Source organism: Aethalodelphis obliquidens, unplaced genomic scaffold (assembly GCF_003676395.1).
Source record: "Aethalodelphis obliquidens isolate GAN/ISIS:26980383/991018 unplaced genomic scaffold, ASM367639v1 scaffold23, whole genome shotgun sequence".
Classification (NCBI taxonomy): domain Eukaryota; kingdom Metazoa; phylum Chordata; class Mammalia; order Artiodactyla; family Delphinidae; genus Aethalodelphis; species Aethalodelphis obliquidens.
The window spans coordinates 13,653,537-13,678,432 of NW_020837967.1; the positions used below are offsets into that span (position 1 = coordinate 13,653,537).

The following is a 24,896-nucleotide window of genomic DNA, read 5'->3' on the forward strand; positions in this document are numbered from 1 at the left end:
GGAAGAAGACAACTGAACCAGATAAAAGAAGGACATTCTCTGGACAAGGGTCTGCAAGTAGTTGTTATTACTTTGCTAGAACATTCAAATTAGCCCTCAAGGCCCTTTGATGGGGGAATATAGACAAGCAAAAATATTAATAGATGGCTCTAGAATTCTACTAGTAAAGCTGTTTTCGGTGAGGGGATGGTCTGGCAAGCGTTTCAGTAGAGGCTGAATGTTCCTACTGCCCTCCCGGCCTAGCTGTCGGCTGTCAAGTACCTTACTGTTTTGATTACCATAGCTTAATAACATATTTTGAAAACAGGACATGTGATGCCTCCAAGCTTTGTTCTCTATCCAGATTGTTCTGGCTATTTGGGGGTCCATTGTGGTTCCATACAAATTTTAGGATTTTTTTTCTATTTCTGTAAATCAGTAAAGCTTTTATAATAAAAAAAAAATTAAAAAGAACGAGGTAGGCCTATATATACTGACATGGAAAGATACAAAATATTTTTTCTTTAGATTTTTAAAAGTAGTTTTAAAAATCAAGGTAATACATGCACACAGCTTTAAAAAAAAAAAAAAGTCAGTTTACAACCAGGGCTTCTGATGAAAAGCCATGTACCCTACACCCAGAACATGCATTTCTGTTCACAGTCTTTTTTTGAAATTTTAAAATATTTTTTCTGAGCATTGTTTTTTTTAACCATTAAAAAAATTGAAGTATAAATTTACAATGTTGTGTTGGTTTCGGGTGTACAGCAAAGTGACCTGGTTACACACACACACACACACACACACACACACACACTTTTCAGATTCTTTTCCATTATAGGTTATTACAGGATATTGAATATAGTTCCCTGTGCTATACAGTAGGTCCTTGTTGGTTATTTTATATATAGTAGTGTGTATATGTTAATCCCAAGCTCCTAATTTATCTCCCCCCTGCCATTTCCTTTGGTAACCATGAGTTTGTTATCTATGTCTGTGAGTCTGTTTCTGTTTTGTAAATAACTTCATTTATACAATTTTTTAAGATTCCACATATAAGTGATATATGATATTTGTCTTTCTCTGACTTACTTCACTAGTATGATAATCTTTAGGCTCATCCATGTTGCTGCAGATGGCATTATTTCATTCTTTTTCATGGCTGGTAACATTCCATTGTGTTCATATACCACATCTTTATCTATTCATCTGTCAATGGACACTTAGGTTGCTTCCATGTCTTGGCTATTGTAAACAGTGCTGCTATGAACACTGGGGTGCATGTATCTTTTCGAATTAGAGTTTTTGTCAGTTCTGGATATATGCCCAGGAGTGGGACTGCTGGATCGTATGGTAGCTCTATTTTTAGTTTTTTAAGGAACCTCCATACTGTTCTCCATAGTGGCTGCACCAATTTACATTCCCACCAGCAGTGTAGGAGGGTTCCCTTTTCTCCACACTCTCTCCAGCATTTTTATTATTTGTAGAGTTTTTTTTTTTTTTTTTTTTGCGGTACGCGGGCCTCTCACTGTTGTGGCCTCTCCCGTTGCGGAGCACAGGCTCCGGACGCGCAGGCTCAGCAGCCATGGCCCACGGGCCCAGCCGCTCCGCGGCATGTGGGATCTTCCCGGACCGGGGCACGAACCCATGTGCCCTGCATCGGCAGGCAGACTCTCAACCATTGCGCCACCGGGGAAGCCCATTTGTAGAGTTTTTAATGATGGCCATTCTGACCAGTGTGAGGTGATACCTCATTGTAGTTTTGATTTGCATTTCTCTAATAATTAGTGATACTGAGTGTCTTTTCATGTGCCTGTTGGCCATCTGTATGTTCACAGTTCTTCTGATGCTTACAAGTACACATAATTAACTAACAGGCTTTTGGTATATTATATCCTGAATTCAGCCTCTTTTTCCCACCTCTACCAATAAGCCCTGGTCCAAACCACCACTGTCTTTTGCAGGGACAACTGAAATAGCCTCTTACTTGGCCTGCCTTCCTGCTCCCACACTTGCCCTGCCACAGCATCTCCTCCACAGAGAAGTCAGAATGACCCTTTTAGATCTTGCACTCCTTTGCTCAAAATCTGGTGCTTTCCTGTCTCACTCAGAGTAAAATCCAAAATCTTTACCTTGACCAAGGAGGTCCTAGGTGTTCTGGTCCTCCACTATCTCTTGGCCTCATCTTCTGTAATCCCCCCTGCTCACTCCTCGTCAGCCGTATTGACCTCTTTGCTGGACTCTGCACACCCAAAGCAGGCTCTTGCCTCAAAGCCTTTGCAACTGCTGTTCTCTCCACCTGGAACGCTTTCTCAGACAACCTCGCTCCCTCAGTTGCTTTGTGCCTCTGCTCAAATGTTACCTCTTCGAGAGGACTTTCCTCAGAATCCCACTTGAAATTGCACTCCCTAGGTTAGGTCTCTAACCTCTTACTCTGCTTTATTTTTCTTCATGGAGCTTGTCACTGTTTACAATTTTTATTTTACTCCGTATGTTCGTGTTCTTTCCATTGTGCTTCCCTGCCATTCTTTAGGGCAACTGTCTTTGCCTGCATGGTCGCAGCTGAGCTGCAGGCAAATTGGTACTCCAGTTCAGTGGGAGGGAAAAGTGAGCAAGAGCTCCTAGAGACACACATTACTTCAGTTATGTCCCTCTGAGAAGAAATTAGTAACCTAGCCATAGCAGAGCTTGGAGGGCTTGGAAGTGCAGTGTTGCTGGGCAAATATGTGCCTGCCTTCTCTATTACTAGAAAAGGGGATAACATATTTTGATGGACAACTTGCCATAGTCTTCCACAATCTGTTGATTTTAAAAATTGAAAAACCATCTGAAAGTATATAAAATGTTTAAAATATAGCCATTATGTAAGATCTTACATAACTGTGATATGGTAAACATTACTCACTGTAGAGGTAAGTACTGCACTGTGATCGCACTTCTTGTGTCACTTAAAGGAGAATGTTCTCAGTGTCAGATTCTTTTGCTGTTTCTATCGTTCCACTTTTTTACTGCACAGGCAGATTGCGGTTTCTATAAGTTAAAGGTTTGTGGCAACTCTGTTGACAAAGTCTGTGGGCACCATTCTCCCAGTAGCATCTGCTCATTTTGTGTCTCTGTGTCACATTTTGGTAATTCTCACAATATTTCACACTTTTTCATTATTATTATATTTGTTATGGCGATCTGTGGTCTTTGATGTTACTACTGCAAAAAGATTATGACTCCCTAAAGGCTCAGATGATGGTTAGCATTTTTTTTAGCAATAAACTATCTTTAATTAAGGTATGTATATTTTTTGGACATAATGCTATTGCACACTTAACAGACTACAATATAGTGTAAACCAAAAAATTCATGTAGGTCACTTTATTGTGATATTTGCTTTATTTCGGTGGTCTGGAACTGAAACTGAGGTATGGCTGAACTTAAATTTGGACTATGCCTTTTTTGTATGGTTTTCTGTTGGTGGAGTTTCTAGTTGCCTTTTGTTCACGTGGTTGCTCTCTCACAGTCTTTTGTTCTCCTGCTCCAGCGTGGACTTTCTGCACTCTTCGCCTGCTGTATTGCCGTGGGGTCTCAGGATTTCCATTCACTGGGCTCAGTCCACTATTCCGAGGATTCTGTGTCTTCCTCTTTGGTGACTTATCCCTCATTTGCTGGAGTGTGCAGTCTCAGGAAACTGTCTTAAGAATGAGAGGTCAATACGTGAGGACCCCACGTATTGACCATCATAGCTGGTTGGTCTGTTCTAGATTCAGAACCCTTCTGCCTTGAACTGTGAGGGCAATGTTCTCTTGTCTCCCGGAATCTAGTGCTGCCAGGCAATCTGCTCTCACTCTGACCTGCCTTACTTTGGAGGCTTCTTCTCCTTAGAAGCTTTAAAGATCTTCTGTGTAGTCTCAGTGTTCATGCGTTGTTGGTCTCAGGTGTTTCTTCATCCTGGAAAACTTCATTGTATCATTTATTGAAAAATGCTCTCATGTCTGTTTTCTCTGTCTAACTGGAACTCCTTTTAATCAGATTTTGACCTTTTGGACTGATTCCCTGTATTTCTTGTCTTTTTGTTCTGCTCTCTAGGAGATTTTCCAGATGATAATTTTCAACCATTCTACTTCATTTATTTGGATACTTATTTTTGTTCTGATTTTTTTCCATAGCACACTTTTTTGTTTTATGAATTCAGTATTTTCTTGACTCTCTAGATCAGGGGTCCCCAACCCCTGATTAGGACCGGCCACACAGCAGGAGGTGAGCAGCAGGCAAGTGAGTGAGGCATCTCACTTCTTCTGACGCTCCCCACCGCTCCCCATTGCTCACATTACTGCCTGAACCATTCCCCCAGCCCCATGTGTGGAAAAACTGTCTTCCACGAAACGGGTCCCTGGTGCCAAAAAGGTTGGGGACCGCTGCTCTAGATGTTAGAAGGTAGGTATAATGAACTAATTCTAGAAGGCTGGTATAACCCTACCTAAAGATATCCAATTAACAAAACACCAAGAATTCTAGAATATTTTTACTTTAAGATATATAAATGCAAGAATCCTAAATAAACAAATCAAATCCAGCTGTTTATTGAAAGAATAATATTATATGACCAAGTAAACTTTATCTTAGAAATACAAAGGGGTACCTTAGTAATATATTCATCCTTATTAGGTCATATGATCATGTCAAGGGATGTTGAAGAAACCACTGTTAAAATTTCACATCTATAAATTAGAATTGGAAAAATTAAAGTGAAGAAAATTTCCCTAGCATAATAATGGATTTCTCATATCAATGACTAATATTAAAATTAATGACCAAACATTAGGTTTTCTTATTAAAATGTTGAGCAAAAAGTCTACATGAATCACTCTTACTATAATATATCTCTGGAATTGTTAGCTAATACACTCAATATAACAGAAGAAAATGGCAAAGTATTATTTGCAGAAGGTAGGACTTCCCTGGTGGCACAGTGGTTAAGAATATGCTTGCCAATGCAGGGGACATAGGTTCGAGCCCTGGTCCAGGAAGATCCCACATGCTGCAGAGCAGCTAAGCCCATGTGCTGCAACTACTGAGCCTGCGCTCTAGAGCCCATGAGCCACAACTACTGAAGCCTGTGCGCCTAGAGCCCATGCTCTGCAACGAGAGAAGCCACCTCACGGAGAAGCCCGTGCACTGCAACAAAGACTCAACAACACAGCCAAAAAAACAACAACAAAAAACGGTAGGACTATCTATCCTCGAATTATAATGAATTAACACAAACTCTATTCGAAATAAGACCAGTAAGTAAGGAGGCAAGTTATAAAAATCAGTGCCATTGCACGTTTCACTTACTTGATGAGCAATGATGGAAAGAAAACAAACGTTCTGTGTTTATGAGACTATGAGGAAGTGTCCTCTCATACCACCAGGGGCATTGTATAATATTATCACCTCTCTGGAGGCCAATTTTAGAGTCACCAAAGGTTCTAAAAACATCCATAGTCTTGAATCAAGCTTCTCTACTCCTAAGCCTACAAGCTAAGGAAACAGATATAAATGGAAAGATGAATGAAGAAAAAAAGGGAAGCAATTTAAGTGACAATCACCTGGGTGCTCCTTAATTATATCCAGACAACATGGAGTATTGTACAGGTGTTTAGAAAGATGACGTGGATCTTTGTTGTGGAAAGAAGCTTATAGCAAAGTGAAAAGGGCAGGATACAGATTAATACTGTTAAAATTATGTAGTCATATGCCTATATAAGAAGACTAAAGTCTGGAATGACATACAACAAAGTGTGTGTGCGTGAGAGAGAGATTTGATAACACATTATTATCATCTATTAATGTCAGACTGAAAACTGATTATTAGATTTTAGTGACTCATCTAGCAAGCAGAATGGTATAAAGGACCCCTTCCTTTTTAAAAATTTAAGTACCCTTGAAGGTCGTGGGGTTGAGCAGGTGGGGGAGCGAGAGGAGCGGAGATGAGGCTGCTCTGGAGAACCGCTGTGGCAGGGAGCCCGATGCAGGGGGTGGCGACAGTTCTTGTCCCCTTTACAGCCTGTGTAGGACTAGTCTGACTCTAAATAAAAGTAATAGCAATGATACATTTGCCCAAATATATACGAGTTAAATTGCTGAATTCTACTCTGGATAAACACAAGGAATGTTATTAGCTTTGTTAAAAAATTAATGCAAAGTCTATTTTAACTGAGATATACCTAAACTGTAACAACTACTTTACTATTGATGAGGTATTTTAAATGTTAATATATGCCTTTCAGCATTATATATACTATATGTTTAGTTCACTGACAAAAGTTTATTTTCTATTGAATAATCTGCTTACATTTTTTGAAACAACTGCCATAATAACATATAAATATTCCCCCAACAGGTATCTCCTCTCTAGTTGTGGCTATATAAAATAAAATTGGGAATTTTATTATTCTCCCTCCTTTTCACCTGCATATGAAATGCTTCTCTAACTACACATCTCACGGTGGCATTAAGCTAATTACAAAAGTCTGTTTAAATCTATCCACCTATCTTTTGTTTTGCTACCTACCTGGGCCTTTTCCAAGCAGGCAGAACATCTCCAATCAGTCTGTTATCACAACTAGGATGCAGGAGATTAGTGACTATGGAGAGGGGCAGAATCAGTTTACATCCTTACAGGCAAGAGAATGATATTACTGCACAAGCAAGAAATGTGAGGCTTCCTGACCTTAATTTAGAAAACCTGCAGTTAATAATCACACTAAAGTTGGTTTTACATGCCAGACAGGTTTTGTTTCCTGTTTTTAAAATTTGAGTGTTCTTTGTGGTTACCAAAATTATTTGCTAAAAGGCATATATTAACATTTAAAATATCGCATCTATAATAAAGTAAGTCTTACGGTTTAGGTATATCTGAGTTAAAATATACTTTGCATTGATTTTTTTTTACAAAGCTAATAACAAATTCTTTGTATTTATCCGGAGTAGTATTTAGCAATTTAACTAGTGAATTATGACAATTAATACACTGAAAACTCCTTTCTTAATTGAGGAACAAAATGGGTTTTTCACTGTAATCTGTCAACCCAAATAAGGAACATATAGATTCCACCACGGCACACTGTCACCCCTCCCAAAAAGGTCAATTGTTTCTCGAAGGAAAGAGAACTCAGCCTGAAGCTACACATTTAGCAAGGAAAACGGGTCAAAGTACAGATGGTGCAGAGCTGGGGTGAATTGGTACAGGTGATCCGGTCGGTATGTAGAGGTTCCAATAACAGCAAACTCAACTTGGTTTCTTTTTCATAGTGGAACACTTAATGAAAACAAATCTAATTAACACCATACGCCAAAAAAGAAGTATAAGTGATCTTCTAAAGTGTGGTTAGCTTTCACTTAACATTCTACTAAAGGAACTGTATTAGCCAAACCCATCTTAGCTGCTTCAGTGTAACTCACTGTGTGTTCGGTAAAATGAGTTTTGTCTTCAGACACTTGTTCTCTTTTAGAGAGAGAGTGCTTTACAGTTTGTGTTTGTGTGTATGGTACTGAAATGTAGTTACTGAAATGAAACGTACAGTCTAGCTATGGAGATGATGCTCACAGAATGAAAATACAGTGTGAGTCTATATATGTATATACTGATATAGAAGAAAAGTTACAGTGGCACTTTTGGTGCCCAAAATTTTAGGTTTACTAAGTATTTCCAAGGTACTTTTGGTATTATGAAAATAGAACTAATACTTGGAGGGGGAAAAAAATATCTCAAAAAGTCATGTTTGGGGGCTTCCCTGGTGGTGCAGTGGTTGAGACTCTGCCTGCCGATGCAGGGGACACAGGTTCATGCCCCGGTCCGGGAAGATCCCACATGCCACGGAGCGGCTAGGCCCGTGTGCTATGGCCGCTAAGCCTGCGCGTCCGGAGCCTGTGCTCCGCAACGGGAGAGGCCACAACAGTGAGAGGCCCGCGTACCGCAAAAAAAAAAAAAAAAAAAAATCATGTTTGCTACTTCCATGATAAAAGGAAAAAATATCTATTACATGGAATCAGTCTTCCTTGGGTAAGTATAGAAGAAGAAGAAGAAAAAAACTATGGGATGAATTTGCAAAAGTGTGAAAAGATGCCTTTACCTACACCAAGGCTGCACTAAGACTGCTCTTGTAAGTTACGTCAATTTTCGAGATCTATGATACTAAACAGCCATCCCAAGGCTCTGTTGGTTACATCACGTATATTAGCATTTAAACTTTCATCTCGCTCCTCTTAAAAATATAGATTAAAAATTTAACCAGATTTTAATGACAACAACAAAGTAAAATATTGCTCTATTCAATTTCTTATCTGCCTTTGGAATTATTAACTATAATGTCTCATAGAAATATTATTTAAAAGTTAAAGGCAGTGTTGGGACTTCCCTGGTGATGCAGTAGTTAAGAATCCGCCTGCCAATGCGGGGGACATGGGTTCGAGCCCTGGTCCGGGAAGATCTCGTATGCCGCGGAGCAACTGAGCCCGTGCACCACAACTACTGAAGCCTGCGCACCTAGAGCCCGTGCTCTGCAACAAGAGAAGCCACCGCAATGAGAAGCCCGCGCACCGCAACGAAGAGTACCCCCGCTTGCCGCAAACTAGAAAAAGCCTGCATGCAGCAACGAAGACTCAATGTAGCCATAAATAAATAAAAAGTTAAAGGCAGTGCTATCTTCAACAGAGACACTAAGTTAGTTAGTGAACTATTCTCTCTCATCAACCAATTGAACTACAAGTTTTGAGGCCCTTTTAAACCAATGCCTGTTTTGTAACTTTCTAAAAAGTATTTCAGTCATTTTTGTTAATCACTATATTAACAGTAATTATACATTTAGAGGATCATAGTACTTAAAACATCAGTAACCATGGAACATCTTTAACCTGGTCAGATATTTACTGATAAGGCATTATTAGATCTTTTACAACCTTGCAACAAGATAAAATGCACATCCCAGTAACATTCTTAGCAGAGGAAAAGGTATCCTTATGGTTTTCCTCCAGTAACCTAAGATAACGGGTCTCATCATGAAATAGCCAAAAAAAAAGTTACAAGATACAAGGGCTAACTTTCCACATGATCAGACTAACTCTTAAGTCGAAATCATGTAAAACATCTTACAAAAATTTGTGTCTTTAAAATGTGATTTTAAAAAGTCCTACCATATGGTAGTAAAAACATTCCTATATAATTTAAAATTCTCAAAGCAGCTCCTATCTGAAACAGAAAAAAAAAAAAAAGAAAAAAAACCCAAGAAAAAAAATTGACAGTAATACGTATTATTTGTTTCTAAATTAAAAGGTTATTTTTTTGGTGGTTGTGCTTATTAATCATTTTGCAGGGTTTTTAAATTGTTCATTATCAAAAAAGGCCCAAAGTATACTAATACAATTGAAGAGAACATAAGAAATCTGAATCTTTGCTTTCAGTATCCTTAGATATTTTAGAGCTATAGGATTTATTTTAAAGTAAATTCAGTAAATATTTACTATCATTTATGAAAATGAGGATCATATTGATGAAAATAAAGACCTCCATTTCAAGTAAACATTTACTGAATATTTAGTATATATCAGGTGCTCTAGTAGGTGCTTTTATAAGATTCTCTGGCCTATATTTCTAAAGTGTTAAATCGAAAACTTTCCCGGTAAACACTGTCTTTTAAATGGTAGGTATTACTGGTCACATATAATCATATATAAATTAAACATATATTGTTTATAGTATATATATAAATCTATAGTTATACACTTCTAATGTACATTATATATAATTATAAAGCTATATGCATAGAACAATTTTTTGGTTAAACAACTTGTCAAAATGAATCGTAGGTATCATCCTTGAAATAAAAACATTATAGGACTATTGCTCATTTAATTAATGCAAACCACCTGTCAACTACCTATAGCAATCTGTACTTCAGTGTTAAAAAGATCCAGCTGAAATGTAACTTCTCTAATTCTGATCAGAGAACTATTTTTTTTCCCCACAGCTAAAGGGGTCACTCGAAACAAAAACTAGCATTGTTTTTCTGTGATTAGGTTACAGTAGCTTAAGTCTCTAAACACCAGAATGCCTCACACAGCTGTTAATTGTAGACCAGGGGACTAGCTGACATCTGCTTCTTGCTTATTTTGTTAACGGTTCACTTCCAGGTCCTTAAAAAGATTGTAGGCTTTCTCCAAAGATAATGTTGGACGCATCTATGTCTGCCTTCTACATAGTTGGCTTATTCTGGTTTGTCACTCTCCATACAGTGCAAATCTGAGTGAACTCACATCTGTCACCGATCGACCCAATTCGTGGGCAATCTTTTCCCATCGACCTGGGGTTCCTCCTGGGAACTTAACCATACTTCTTGTCAGCTGGCTGAGGTCCTCTTCTGTCCATTCAGGTGCCTGCAAAACATTAAAGAAAAAAAATAATTCAGAGAATGTTCGCTAAAACATTTAATAAACCTGTGAAACCAAGTATTGGCATTATGCTTTCTGCAAAAATAACAATGTTAAAACGTATCTACTAGTTTAGGTGAAGGTCTGAGTTGCATATTTAACATTAGAATGCAAAGCTCCCGCAGCCTTTTAAATGCTCCAACGTACACCAAATAATAAAGAAGAAGTACTGTGAACCCAGGCTCTTAAAGACATTAAAAAAAGAAAGACAGTTGTTTTGAAGTGCATTGTGTCACTAATGCTCACGAATGCCTCATGTGAGCTTACCACAGAAGGTCTTGAAGTTTTTAAGAAAAATGATTAAAAAAGCAAAAAAACTTTATAAGTGTAAATGAAAATGTGAACAAGTAAGTGGACTGATTCAGAATCAGAACCGAGACAAAGATATATTTTTTGTTCATTCTACGTAACGATATTTAATTCTAAAAAGCATGTATTTTCAAGAAGTTAATTTATCAAGTGCTAGCATTTTGTAAAACTTGAGAATAGAAATTAGAAAATCCTGCAGCCAAGACTTAAACCACCCAGTCCATGCAAAGCAACACTTCCTTTTTGAGAAGGTAAATAGCTTCTAAAAGTTGATCAGATTATTAAATTGAATAATAAAATACCTTAAAGATGATAAAAATCTGTTTCTGCAAAAGCCAAAATTCTCAGAGCAAGCATATTCTCTGCATTTTATTCAGCATTACCACTTGGTGAAACCCAAAGTTGAGCAAAGCAAAAGAAACCATCATCAAAGAACAGATAGCCACGTTACAATTATTTTACATTACAGCACTAAACCGTTTCCTACCAGAGGCAGTAGCCACAATGGTACAACACAAGACTCTAGGAGTCAGCAGAGAGATGGAGGAAGCCACCTTATTTTCCTTTAATTAAAAAGAAAGAAAAAAGAAAGAAGGAAGGAAACCTCTGAGACAAATACCTTTTCTAATCACTGTTTCCGATAATGAACAGGCATACATCAGGCCGTATGCATTACAGGACCATCAGCACAGACAACAGCCAGAGGTGAGTGACCCCAGGGACTATCTCCACAGCTACAGCAAAGCTTCTCCCTGACACTAATCCTCCCTGTCATTCTCCCACTGTGCTCTAACCACACTGACATCCGCCTGCCTCACCGCAAGCTTAAGGGGGCCCTTCCTGACTTTTTACTGTCTCCCCCAATCAATGGTTCAAGCGTGCTCTTTTCACCATGTCCAAATGGCAGCTTCACTCATAATCAAAGTGCACTGCCCCTGTTAAAGGGCTTTCCGAAAGGCTCTCCCATTTGCATTCATTTGCAAAGCAAACTACTTTTATTCACTTTGTTCTGCTATCAAGAATGTTCCCTGAAGCAGATAAATTGGCATAAATACAACCTGCCACTTAAGAGTCAGTAAATAATAGCCAATAGTAGGGAGGATTTTATCAATCATTCTATTTTGTATCCACTAAAAGCTGAAAGCCTCAAACATATTCATCAGTACAACCCTCACGAAACATGCATAAATTCCCTTCTATAAAAAGGTAGCCTACACTGAGTATGGTCGGAATTTCCTTGATATTTAATGAATATCAGAAATCTAGTTCTCCATATCAGATAAATTAAAAATTTACACTGAAGGTTTTTTACTTTTTGCTTGTTTGTTTTTACTTAGGGGAAAAAGCATTATTCAGATATTATTTAGACAGGCATAATTGGATTTTCTAGGAAATCACTTTTGCTAAAAAGCTGAAACTTGAATAACTATACCAATTGGCTTCAAAATGCAAAAGTTACGAAGCATTTAAGTATAAGCTTATAGTACAAGGTCATACATAAACAGCATTAAGTTGACGCTGCACAGAGATAGAGTATTCCAACCATATAGTGTATCAATGCAATTTCACGCTAAATCAGATCTTATTTCTGCATTAATTATAACAAACACATTTTTGTAGGAAACAAAATTGTCTAAAATGTCAATAATATAAGCCATTCTTTCACAGAGTAAACTAATTCTTTAATCTATTTTTAATAGATTGGCCTTCCAAATATGCTGCATATATCAACAATGGGCATTAAGAATCAACCTAATTTTAATTCCTTGTGAATGAGTCTAAAAGGATAGTGCCACTTTTTTCTGGAAAGGAAAAGATTTAAATCAAATATTTGGATGAATATCCTGAAAAATCATCTACTTCCTTGAAAATCCTTCCTTTTAGTTTCACTGTTATTTCACAGCCATGATTTTATTATTAATATTAAAAAACTAGATCAATAATAACTAGGACCATAATCTGAAATCTTTGAAAGAATCCTTTTAGCAGTTCATTATTCTCTCTCTTCCAGCTGTACGGCACTTTGGTGAATGTGTAATTCCTCAGCAATAGTTGGTTGTGTCTTTAGAAGCAACAGAGCCTACTGTGATCCAGCTACTGCAGCAGCCATGAGGGTGGCCTTGGTGTGAATGTATTCTCCTTGTTCTAATCTGGAGCCAACTGTAGCTCTGAAAGTCAAATGAATGCATACGCATACCGCTTTGCCACTTAAAACCACGTGTGTCCACTACTACTGAGACACTGGGCCAAAAATTCATCTCTACTGTAAAGTAATGGAAGACACCCCATGGGGTGGGGACAGCTGTTCTGACTACACAAGCATTCCAATTTTGCATCAGAAAAGCCCCGCTCTGGGAATAAATCTCCATACTGAATAAAAAATAAAAAGTTTTCAAATTATTTAATATATTTATGTAATGACCCCAAAATATATCTGCTAAAGTAAGAGCTGATATAACATTTAAATTGTATTCTCTCTACCCCTTTGGGATAGATTTTTGTCATAAAACCAGCTAATGTTCAAAGATTCAGTGCCTTTGAAAATCCTTAATATTCTTGGGGATAGGAGTTGGAGGCTGTAGGGGAAAGCACACTGTACCTTTAAAGTAACCTATACATACCTTTCCCCTCACAGAGTTAGACGGTAAAATGTTAATTACAAACTGTCATGCAATTTATTTGGTACTGAAAACTTATGACCCAATTAAAAGAAAAATTTTAAATGTACTTATTTACTGCATTTTCATACTTTATTGAAACTGCCTAATGAAGAATATTTCTGTTGAAATGACTTAATGTAATTTATGTAATTACAGACCTTACAATTTTGGATTCAACAACTTTTAATAGATTCAGCTCAATTCATGCATTCTCAAATTTTACCTAAGAAATAATATCCTTACTTAGTATCACCCAGTTAAAATATCACATATGCATCTAATAATGTGGATGGTATATCTAATGATCGAATAACCTGCTACCCTCTCATTCTACATTCTGTACCGACATTTTGTTTTAGAATGTGCATTTGGCTTTCAGCTATACAATTTTCATTTCCAATTTGAAAATTGAGCAGTTAATTGACCTTGACTATATATGTGGATAAATGGTATATTAAAAAACGCAAACAACAAAATTAAAAACAAATCACCTCGGGGCTTCCCTGGTGGCTCAGTGGTTGAGAGTCCGCCTGCCGATGCAGGGGACACGGGTTCGTGCCCCGGTCCGGGAGGATCCCACATGCCGCAGAGCGGCTGGGCCCGTGAGCCATGGCCGCTGAGCCTGCGCGTCCGGAGCCTGTGCTCCGCAACGGGAGAGGCCACAACAGTGAGAGGCCCACATACCGAAAACAAACAAACAAAACAAATCACCTCTAATGTCTTTTCACTCTTAGGAGGAGAAACTCTTCTTTGAAGAAAACTTGCAACTCATCCTAACCTATTATTATAGTGTTGTGATCCTTTAGCAGCAGTCGTTGTGACCAGAAAGGTCTTCCCATCTATGATTTAGCTGCCTTGCCAAAAGAGAGATCCCCTCTGGACCAGTGATCCTAAAGTGTGGTCTGGCGCGAACCGGCAAACGAGTTTGTTACCCACCTGTGACGAAGTTCCGACACTTACAGCAGTTGACCGCTGCCACCACAACCAAGAGCAATCAGCAGGCTCTTCCTTTAGAGACTAGAAGCCAGTTGGGTTAGTTGTCAAGCTAGCATGTGCGTCCCATGAAGTGCGAGCTGCAATCTCGTTCGGCACAGCAGGACTACAGCCTGGTCAGCAGTAGCCGGAAATAATTTTTAAAACCTGGTCCTTCACTATAGATCATTTGAGAAACACTGCTCAAGACAATGCAGATAGTTCAAATTCCTTCTTACCTCCTTTTTTTTTTTTTTAGGAGCAACAGTAAATACTTGGAGCTCTTGAGAAATGGAAACAAAGATGTTTGATCCATTCCTTTGCAAAATATTTTATGCCACTAAGTGTTGGGGGGGCACTTGGCACGTAGTAGAAGATTACACCAGGTACAGGGAACAGCAAATTGCAGAGGCCTTGAAGTGGGAGCACGTCTAGGATGTCTGAGGAACAGCAAGATGGCCAGGGTGGCCAGAACAAAGCAAGCCGAGGTGGCAGGGGGAGGAGGTGAGGTCAGAGGGGCAAGGAGGTAAAATCACAGCAGGGCTCAGAGGCCACAAGGACTCTGACTCATTTACTCTGCCTGACACACAGCTATTGGAGAGGTTCTTCTCCCTTCAGTTGGTGGAGAGCTTATTTACAAAAGGGGCTATTTACAAAGGTGTGAGTGGAGGGGAGCCACAGGAGCTCGTGCACTGACAGTCCTGACAGCTCCAACCCGCAAGAGAAGACGCCCAGAGTCAGCCTGCTTACGAAGTGAGAGTGAAATCAGGTGCAGGGCAGCAACTGGCCTGAGATGACCACATCCAGAACCACGGCTAATTAGGTCTGTGATGAGTTACTGCACAGGCCCCACAGTTGATGAGAAGGAACAATATCAGGGTGTGATAAGAATCTCTGAGGTCTTTAATGACAGTACTAATCTCTGCCTTTTTTATCCCTTTACTCTCCTGTGGGGATTCAGAAAGGAGTAATCATAAATGTGATCAAGGGGATATATTTACCCAGAAGAATATGATTTTACCTGAAAGATTTGTGAAGTCTTATTTAAAACTATGATATACATTATTCAAATTCTAACCTAAAGAGTACGTACTAGAATCATCTATTCATGGTAATTTAATATTGAAATAAAGAGCTGACACCATCGAAGATGTTTGACTGCCGATAGCTTTGAAGCCTCCCCTCTCCCGTCCCCCTTGTGCCCCACATCTGGGTTAAAGCCTGAAGGAAGCCTGGGAGGCTGAAACCTCGCACGTCCCTCCGTCCCTCCATCCCTCCGTCCCTCCGTGTGTGTGAGAACCCTCATCCCAGCCCCACCCCAACTGCAGTAAAAAAAATCCCAAACCAGCCTCCTTTCCTTTCTCAGGTAATTTTTGGGCCAACATGGAAAGCCTGCCCTGTTTTCCCCAGAAAGCCTCGTTACATAATCAACCTTTTTGTATTATCTTGGGAGGGGGGAGGGGGGTTTTGTGTGTGTGTGTGTGTGTGTGTGTGTGTGTGTGTGTGTGTGTGTGTGACATTATCAGTCCTGACACTGGAACCAAATTTTGGGTATGGAGGTGGTAATGCTGTCCCTGCAAGGTGGCCACAGCAGTTGACACTAGGAGCAGGATGTCTAGAGGGGGGCGACCACCACCCGGGGTTATCTTCTCTTGCTTTGGTTTGCTGACTGGATCTGCTGCCTGGTGCTGCATTTGCTGAGTCCTACCAAGCCTCTGTCATAGATTTAACCCACCTAAGTTGGAAGCGTCAGTGATTGGTGTTCACAGAGAAGAGTATGGGATCAAGGAGCTCCTTTAAGTAGCCTTGGGTTGTGTGTCTCAGTCCAGGCTCATCTGTGTCTTAGACTGAGTTGTGTGTCTTGGTTGACGGACTCAGGAGAAAGACTCTTAACTTGTGAGATACTGCTTGTGTGTCTCAAGCAGGTGGTGCTGGCCCTGTTCTGAAGAGGGCTCAGGGGGAGAGCTCGGGTAGGCCCACTGGGTAGTCACCTGCATGGAGGAACGGCAGTCCCTATTGGAAGAGCAGTTGAATTACTGAGATTCATGCTCCTAAAGGCAGATGGCTCACTAGGACCCTATAAGATACGTTTGCTTCTGCTGCTTATGTCTCTGTTGCAAAAAAAAGACCTTGATCCTCAGGGTTACAGAGAAGAACACCCCTGGCATCCCTGTGGCACAGCCAAGTTGTAAATTCACCTGCTGTCACGGCAAAGGACGCTAACCCTGACAATACTGATTGGAGGCTTTCTGGAGGAAGAAATTTGTAAATATGAGCAGTGCAGAGAAGACCTCCCTGAAGGATACCCAGTAACTACCACCACCAAAAAACCCCAAACCAAAACAAAAAAAACCTACAGGGTGAGCACAGCGGTCTGCTAGGGCTGCCGCAACTGAGTTGCTTAAACAACAGAAGTCTATCTCTTCACAGTTCTGGAGGTCAGAAGTAGGAGATCAAGGTGTCATCAGGGTTGATTTCTGATGAGACCTCTCTTTCTGGCTTGCACATGGCCTTTGCTCTGTGTGTGCCCACGCAAAGCGAGGGAAGATCCCTGGCCTCTCTTCCTCTTCTGATAAGGACCCCAGTCCTATCAGATTAGGGCTCTGCCCGTATGACCTCACTTAACCTTAATTAATCACCTCCTTAAAGGCCCCATCTCCAAGTACAGTCATGTGAGGGTTAGAACTTCCGCATATGAAGTTGGGACACAATTCAGTCAGTAACAAGGAGGAAACAAACAAAAACCGAAATGGAAGTCTGTAATTTGGCCCAATTGGTAACTGAAATTTTACTAAAAGAATTTCTACAACAAAAAGATTAAAAGGGCAGATTGGCTTTTGTACCTCTATAACACTAGTTCTGAATTAGTTTAACGTTTGCTGAAACACAGCAGTTGGATAACCTTCATGGCCTTAATCAGTAACGGGGCTCAAATTACAGTTACACTGGGCATCCCACTAAATTTAAATAAGGTACCCCCTATAATCATCGGGCAGTCACTAAAGGTGATAAAGAGGACAAACAGGTATGCCTTACCTTAACCACAGGAACTACTGTCTTGCCTAAATTTCTCGTGATCACAGTACCCATTGTCCTAAAATGTGCCAGTGCTCATGGACTCTCTGACTCAACGAGTAATAAATATTTGTCACAAATTATCTTGATAAAATGGAACCCCATGAACCTCTTCTTCCCCCATTAAAATAGTTAATGTGGCCCAGTGTAAATTAAAACAAAGTCTTTCATGGTTGAAACCCTTTAGACAGGATGTATTTAGAGAAGTGGTGAGTATCCCCACTGCTCTGCCATTTAAGAGCCCAGTTCACCCTGCTCTTAAACTTGGGAAGAATGAATGTGCCTCACAGTGGATTACCCATGAGCCTGGATTGCTGTGGGCCGCGTTAAGGTCCCTGTAGCCAGTACTACTGAATTGACCAAATTCATCCAATCAGCGAATGGTAAATATTTTTCTATTATAGAATTTGCTGCATATCTTTTGTTCGGTGCCTATTTCAACAGCCTCTTGACTGAAGTTTGCCTTCCCCTCCAAAGGGCTAGGACATACTTTACCCAGCTCCCAGGGCGGGTAGCTCACAGCCCTGTCATTGCACGCAGTCTCTGAGGGCAAGACCTTAACTACATCCTTCTTTCTCTGGGGACACAGGTATGACATTACCCTGATGATTTCCTCTTTGACACACTCGTTTGGGACATACAAATAATACAAGGTGCTCACAAAAAGAGGATGGGCCACTGCCTCACACACAGGGTAAGGCCCCCCTGCCACCTCGATGAGATTCCTGAAAATTATTGGGGAAACTGAAGGCTGCTCTCTCTGTGACACTGTCAAGAAACAGCTGTTGACTCTCAGCACCCACAACGTCTTTTAGGCTTTTTTTTGTGTTCCGAAGGAAACATATTTCTCATTTACAACTTGTACACAAGCCCATTTATGCTGTTACTTGCAAATTAGCTCACTTTGAATGGGGCCCCCTCTAACAAAGGGCTCTAGAATCTGTCCCAACTGCAAAATAACAGACACTCCTGTTAGTGCCCCCCAGAGACTCCTTCACTGTAGAGGTTTTGGCAACCTTCTCTCTGAGTTAGAATACCAGTTGTGTACAGCTAATTACTTTAAAATGTTAAAACTGTAAGTATTTGGACTGCTAAAATTAAATTTTTGGTCTTTTAAAGAAACTGCTTAAAAAATGAAAAAGAAAGCCACAAACCAGGAGCAAATATTCACAGCACATATCAGAAAACAAGATTTGTATCACAATTTGTTCATCTATTCTCCTACTGATAAACACCTGGGTAGCTGCCGGCTCTGGGTTACAATGTATTATGAATACAGACGCTATGGATATTTGTGTATAACTCTCTTAGTGGTCATGTGTCTTAATTTCTCTTGGATAAATACCTACTGGTGGAATCGCTAGGTCATAGAGAAAGTATACATGTCACTTTACAAGAAACTAGGTAAGTATTTTTCCCAAGTATTGCTTTGCACTCTAACCAGCGATAACTGAGGGTTCTTGTTGCTCCAGATCCTCACCCACACTCGATATCACCAGTTATTTTATTTATTTATTTATTTTAAAAGAATAATCAGGAATTTAGTTATTAATTTAATTTTATTTAATTTTACTTTTTGGCCATGCCATGCAGCATGCGGGATCTTAGTTCCCCAACCAGGGATCGAACCGGTGCCCCCTGCATTGGAAGGACAGAGTCTTAACCACTGGGCCTCCAGGGAAGTCTCCAGTTATTTTGACTGTTCTGGTGGGAATGAAATGTATCTTATTGTGGTGACGATTTGCATTTCCCAGATAACAAATGATCTTGAGTATCTTTACATGTGTTTAAAGACCAACTGAATATCTACTTTTGTGAAGTATGTGTTCATTTGTTAACTGGGTTGTCTTTTTATCAGTCAGTTGTAAGAATTCTTTATATTTTGTGGACACAAGATCTTTGTCAGATATATGTTTTGTGAATATTTTCTTCCAGTCTGTAACTTACATTTTCATTTAAAATTCTTCAACTTCTGAAGACTTACCTAATTCCCATATACTCTTTATCTAGCTAACTACAATGCTAATAGCTTATGTAATTACTGTGGTTACAGGCCTCCAAGATGGTCCTCAGTGATGTCTACCTCCTTGTTCAGTCCCCGTCCACAGTGCCTAGAGCTGACCTGTGTAACTAACAAGATATTGTAGAAATGGCAGTGTGTGACTTCCAAGGCTAGTTTATAAAAGACACTGCAGCTTCTGCCTTGCTGTCTTTGGGATCACTTGGCTCTGAAGGCCAACTGCCCAGTTGTGAGGGCATTCAAGCAGCCCAATAGACAGGCAGTGATAGGAAGAGACAGTGTCTCCCTCAGGATCAAGGGGCAAGCATTCTTACTGTCTGGTGTAGTGAAGATAATTGCCTCCCTCTGGAGAAAAGGACAGCCATGCTTATTGCCTGTTATAAAAGATTTGGGTTCCTTAAGCTCAGGATTCCTCTTCTGCACCACAACCCATTGGCTGCAGAGGGGGTCATCTGTCCCTCTGCATTGCTCTGGGGGAACTGAGCTCAGGGAACCAGCAGAAAAAATGCTGATACTCTAGCTACTGCTATTGCTGTGAGTGACAAACTGTCCTTTACCTCTGATCGACGAGTCTCATGTCTGCTACCAGCATCCATGAAACTGTGGCAGGCTAACTTATGTACTTGCAAGTGGGGTAGAATCTCCAATGCCTTACAGTTTGGGTGACAAGGATAGGATTCTGACTGAGACACGACTTTCTGAAAGAGGAAGGATGAGAGCCTTGCAGAGACTTGAGGGAAGGCCTTGGGAATCTGCAGTAAACACGTTGACCAAATCATACAGTCAGTTATGGAAGCAAATGGCCCTTCCTTTCGCTGCCTATTACTGAGGGTGAACTGCGGAGGTGGCTGCAGGCTGAACACCAGGAAACAGGTGTCCTCACTGCTGCTAAATCTCTTCTGGGCTGGGGCACTTCCTTACCATCCTGTTAATCAGCCTCAGGTGTGTCCCACAGTAACAACCAAGAGATTCATTTCAGTACTGTTCCCTTTCAGGCAAAAGGTTCTGCTCTCTTTCAGACAATTACAGAGACACATATCTATAATGACCATGAAAGGAGAGAAATTCATGGGCATAAATCAGGCCAGTCATTAGAACAATGTCTGGTTTACTTGGGAGTTGAGGGGGCGGGGTGTGTAATGGTCTTAAGGACAAATGGTATCAGCTGGGCTGTCTTTCCTACAGTCTGTCTTGTCCACCTCAAGTCTATTTGGAAATGACAGTAAAAGGTCTCAGAGGTTTTGGAAGTAGGTCATGGCTGCTTTTATCCTTTCAGGAGGTCTCCCAGAGACAGATAAACTCTTGTAGGAAACCAAGAATGAGGCCTTGCTTAGTATTCAGGTTCTTATTACCTCAGATTGGATTTAGAATGCTGATATAAGTGACCAACTAGAGAATGAGAAATTAACCCAGAGAAACTTAGGTAAATTTTTGTGGTCAGCCTACCACCCTGGAAAACTCCCCTAGCCCTTATGTAGAAACTGAGTGAGAATTAAGAGATGTTAGTGATGGGAGAGCAACTGCTCTGGATCAAGATGGACTCGGCAAAGAAGGTCACCACTGTGCAAGCCTGAGCCAGCCAGTGGCAACCCCATGACCTCAGCTAGAAAGCCCTGTGGCTACGGTACTGAGTCAGAGAGTTCTCAAAGCTGAAATAGATGGTATCCGCCATGAGGACCTCACCACCTGGTCACACGTGGTGTGATCACGGGTCGCCCAAAACAGTGGAGTTGCACTTGGTTTGTGCAGCTCAGAATTAGAAGCACCGTATCCAAATCTCTGAGTACTGGAGATAGTATGTGTCTCATTTCAGCACTCTACCTGGTACTTTATACGGACTAAACTACTTATCACAGTACTTTGAAGGGACTCAGACCAGCAGGCTGCATTTGCACCTGTCCAGCAAGCTGCTGACATGCTGTCTGCTTTTGAAGTCCCACATCTTCATGACTCTTTTGGGAGGTAAGTCTCTATGACTAATAACCCTGTGACCTGGAGCCTATGACAAAGGAAAACAGCCTTGACCTGGAGGCATCTCTTGGGTTTTGGACTTGCTGCCTCCCTGACACAGCTATCAGGTAGGCACACCACCCCCTTTTCTGGGGGCCTCATTGCACAGCATGTGGGGTTTCAGTTCCCTGACCAGGGATCAAACCCGTGCCCCCTGCAGTGGAAGCGCAGAGTCCTAAACACTGGGCCACCAGGGAATTCTGAGGTGCACCCTTTTTGAAAAGCAACTACTAGCTTGCTGTTGAACTATTTTCAAAAGGAATGCCTGGTTTAAGGAAGCCTTGTGACTCTCCAGTCTGATATTCCCATTTTGGGGTGAGTCAATGCAGATTCAATGACTCATAAGTTGAGGGGGCCTAACAAGCCTTGCTTGTTAAATGGAAACGGTAAGTTCAAGAACACAGCTGGCCTCGGCCCACTGGCATCTGGTCTCTACATGAAAAAGTGGCAGCTTTCCCTTTGGGAGAAACTTTTACTCTATTCCACCATCTGAAGCAAAGCTGCTGGCTCAGTGGGGCCCTCAATTCACAAAGGTTCCATTAAATGCCTGGGCCTTGTTCACTGATGGCTGGGCTAATGAGAAACCTGACGGTATCCAACCTCAGTTAGCAGCTATGAAAAAACAAAACAGATGTCGCTGTGTAGAGAGAGTGGAGCTGGGGGCGGGAGGCGGGGCGCTTCCCCACCACCGACACTTTTCCAGGTTACTGAGCTGCCATTCCCATCCGATCAGCCACGTCATTATGGCTCTCGAAGGTGGTCTTTGCCATTTTTTCAGCTTTCCAGACCATTCACGGTCTGTCCGCAGTTACACCTTTTATTGCAAAAGCCACTCAACAGCCACTCAAGAGTTACCGTATCGGATGAAACTCAAAAATTGATTCAAAAATGTTTGACTCTATCTCCCTCACCTCCTCCAGGTCTTTACACCTTATAATAAAGCAGTTTGGTCACTAAATGTCACTTTCTCTAGAAAGGAATCTTATCTTCTTAGCTACTTCCTGGGTAATGAGTAATGATTAGGATGAAAGGAGATGCGGGTTATAGAGACGTATTTAGAAAATTTGGGATTCCCACCTGATTCTGGCATGATGCTTCTTTCCCTTATGACAATCCCAGCCCAGTCTGGCTGGTATACCTTCTGGGTGGCAGTCCAGCCAAAAGGGGGAATAGGCGTTTCAACCTCGATTCTGGTTCAGCTACCTGGATTCTCTTGTTAGAGTCACATGGTCCTAGGTCATGATCACTTAGGTGAATAGACTTGTCACCAATACAGTGCAAAGTGGGGGGATCTAATGGAACTCTATAAGATGTATAAAAATGACTTTTTCCTCTCGTACTTGACCCTTCCGGGGAAAAGATCTTGGTACAAGGTCAGGGGTGAATGGGGGAAAAAAAGGTGAAGCTACAGCTTCTGGAATGAGATACCCCAATTTTGTGGCAATGGAGGGAGAACAACAATCTCAAAATCTGGAAAGGGAACAGCTTAGATCCTGAGAGATATGGGGAAGGGAGGAGTGTTAATAATTTTGTCTTTCAGAATAGGCCCTGGAACCTTCCTCATGAAGGAAAACACCCTGGTGCTACTCTCTCAAACTGTTCCAAGTGCCCTAAATTTAGCTGGCTGTACCACAATTTGATTATTATTGCCTTAAATATTTCTGACAATGACATTAAAAATAGCAGATGGCCCAGATCCTGTATATCCCATGCTAAACGTACATCAGCACCTTTGGGTGTCATCTCTATCCTCATCCCCATGGCCATCACACTCAATCATTCTGTGGGGAAGAAAAATGTGACTGGTGGCACTGACCAACATGACAGGTTGGGCTGACGACTTCAGGTAGTTGCTCAACAAAACAAGGACTAGACTCCATTATTAAAAGTGAACTGGCCCAGCTGAGAGGTGTGTAGGAAGCAGGGTCGACTTGTTCCTCCCCCTGACTCATAAAAGTCTCATATGTAATATACTACCACTGCCCTAATAATTGTAAATAAACTTTCTTTACAGGGTCATCATGTGCCTGCACCTCAGGACTACACTTTGGTGCAGAAGCAAGCCATCTTTTTTTTCCTTTATTCCTGAAAATACAATGACTTGCGCCCTGGGAGTAGTCATAAGAGACATTCAAGTGTTTAAGGAAACACCACCAGCAGGTTATGTAGCCCTCAGATGACTGAGAAGATCCCTCCGAAATGAGGGATAACTGACTTGTAGTTCATGTGCTCATTGAGGAAGGTATCCCTACGATGGGAATCATCTAATTTTAAAAGGTGGTATGAAATTTGTTCCTGACTATTTGAATTGACCAATTACACTACCTACCATGGTGGTGGAAGACACTCAGATCAGCCTCAACTTTCTGGCCAGGGTTGTTACTGGTGACCCCACTGCCACAGATTCCTCCTGTGGGCCAGGGCGGAAGCTTGCTAAAGCATCCTGCTATACCAGAGGCTTGGGGAACTGGCTTAAAAATGCTGATATTCTGACTACTGCTGTTGCTGTAATAAACTGTCCTTTATCTCTGACCAGGAGTCTTATTCTTCTATCACCATTCATGAAACTGTGGCAGGCTAACTTGTTAGTCTGCAAATAGTGTGAAATTGTAGACCCTTCACAGTTGTTGACAGTATGTACCTTTTCATTTTCTTAATGGTACCTCTTGAATGACAGAAGTTTTTAATTTTCATGAAGTCCAATTTATCAGTGTTTTCTTTTATGGTTAGTGACTTGAGTGCCCTGTCTCTAAAGGCTTTACCAATCTCAAGGGTAAGGTAGGGGTCAAGGTTCATTTCCTATTTCACAGCTGCTCCAATACCATTTGTTGAAAAGACTACATTCTTTCTCCTTCTGAATTGCCTTGATATCACTGTCAAAAATCAGTTGATAGACTGTAGAGAACAAATGTATGGATACCAAGGGGGAAAGGGGTGGTGGGAGGGATTGGGAGACGGGGATTGCCACTATACATTATCGATACTATGTAGACAACTGATGGGAACATACTGTATAGCACAGGGAACTCTACCTAATGCACTGTGGTGACCTAAATGGGAGGGAAGTCCAAAAGGGAGGGGATATCTGTATGTGTATGGCTGATTCATTATGTTGTGCAGTGCAGGCAAACACAACAGTGTAAAGCAACCACACTCTAATAAAAATTAAAAAAAAAAAAAGACAAAGAAGAGAAACAAAGAGAAGTCAAGAAGAAAAGGAATGTAATCACTAAAGGCAAATATAAACATTTTAAATTCTTAAAAAAGATCAACTGACTGTCCGTATGTGTCTACTTCAGGGCTCTTTTAATGTTACATTGATCTATTTATCTATTGGATGCCATATAATTTCCATTATAAGGTAAGAAAATTGTAGTGTTGTGCTGCTAATTTTTTTTAAAGATGTAGCA

The 24,896-nt window shown here is 40.8% G+C and overlaps 1 protein-coding gene across 2 annotated transcripts in view; it reads right to left on the reverse strand.

The window, feature by feature from the left end:
- The window catches only part of DNAJC1 (DnaJ heat shock protein family (Hsp40) member C1), a 204,700-nt gene that overhangs the window by 21,041 nt on the left and 158,763 nt on the right, over window positions 1-24,896 (reverse strand). For both annotated transcript variants that reach the window (XM_027121805.1, XM_027121804.1), the window contains one exon: window positions 10,267-10,386. In XM_027121805.1, coding sequence (XP_026977606.1) covers window positions 10,267-10,386 — 120 coding nt within the window. The remainder of the gene's footprint in view (window positions 1-10,266; window positions 10,387-24,896) is intronic.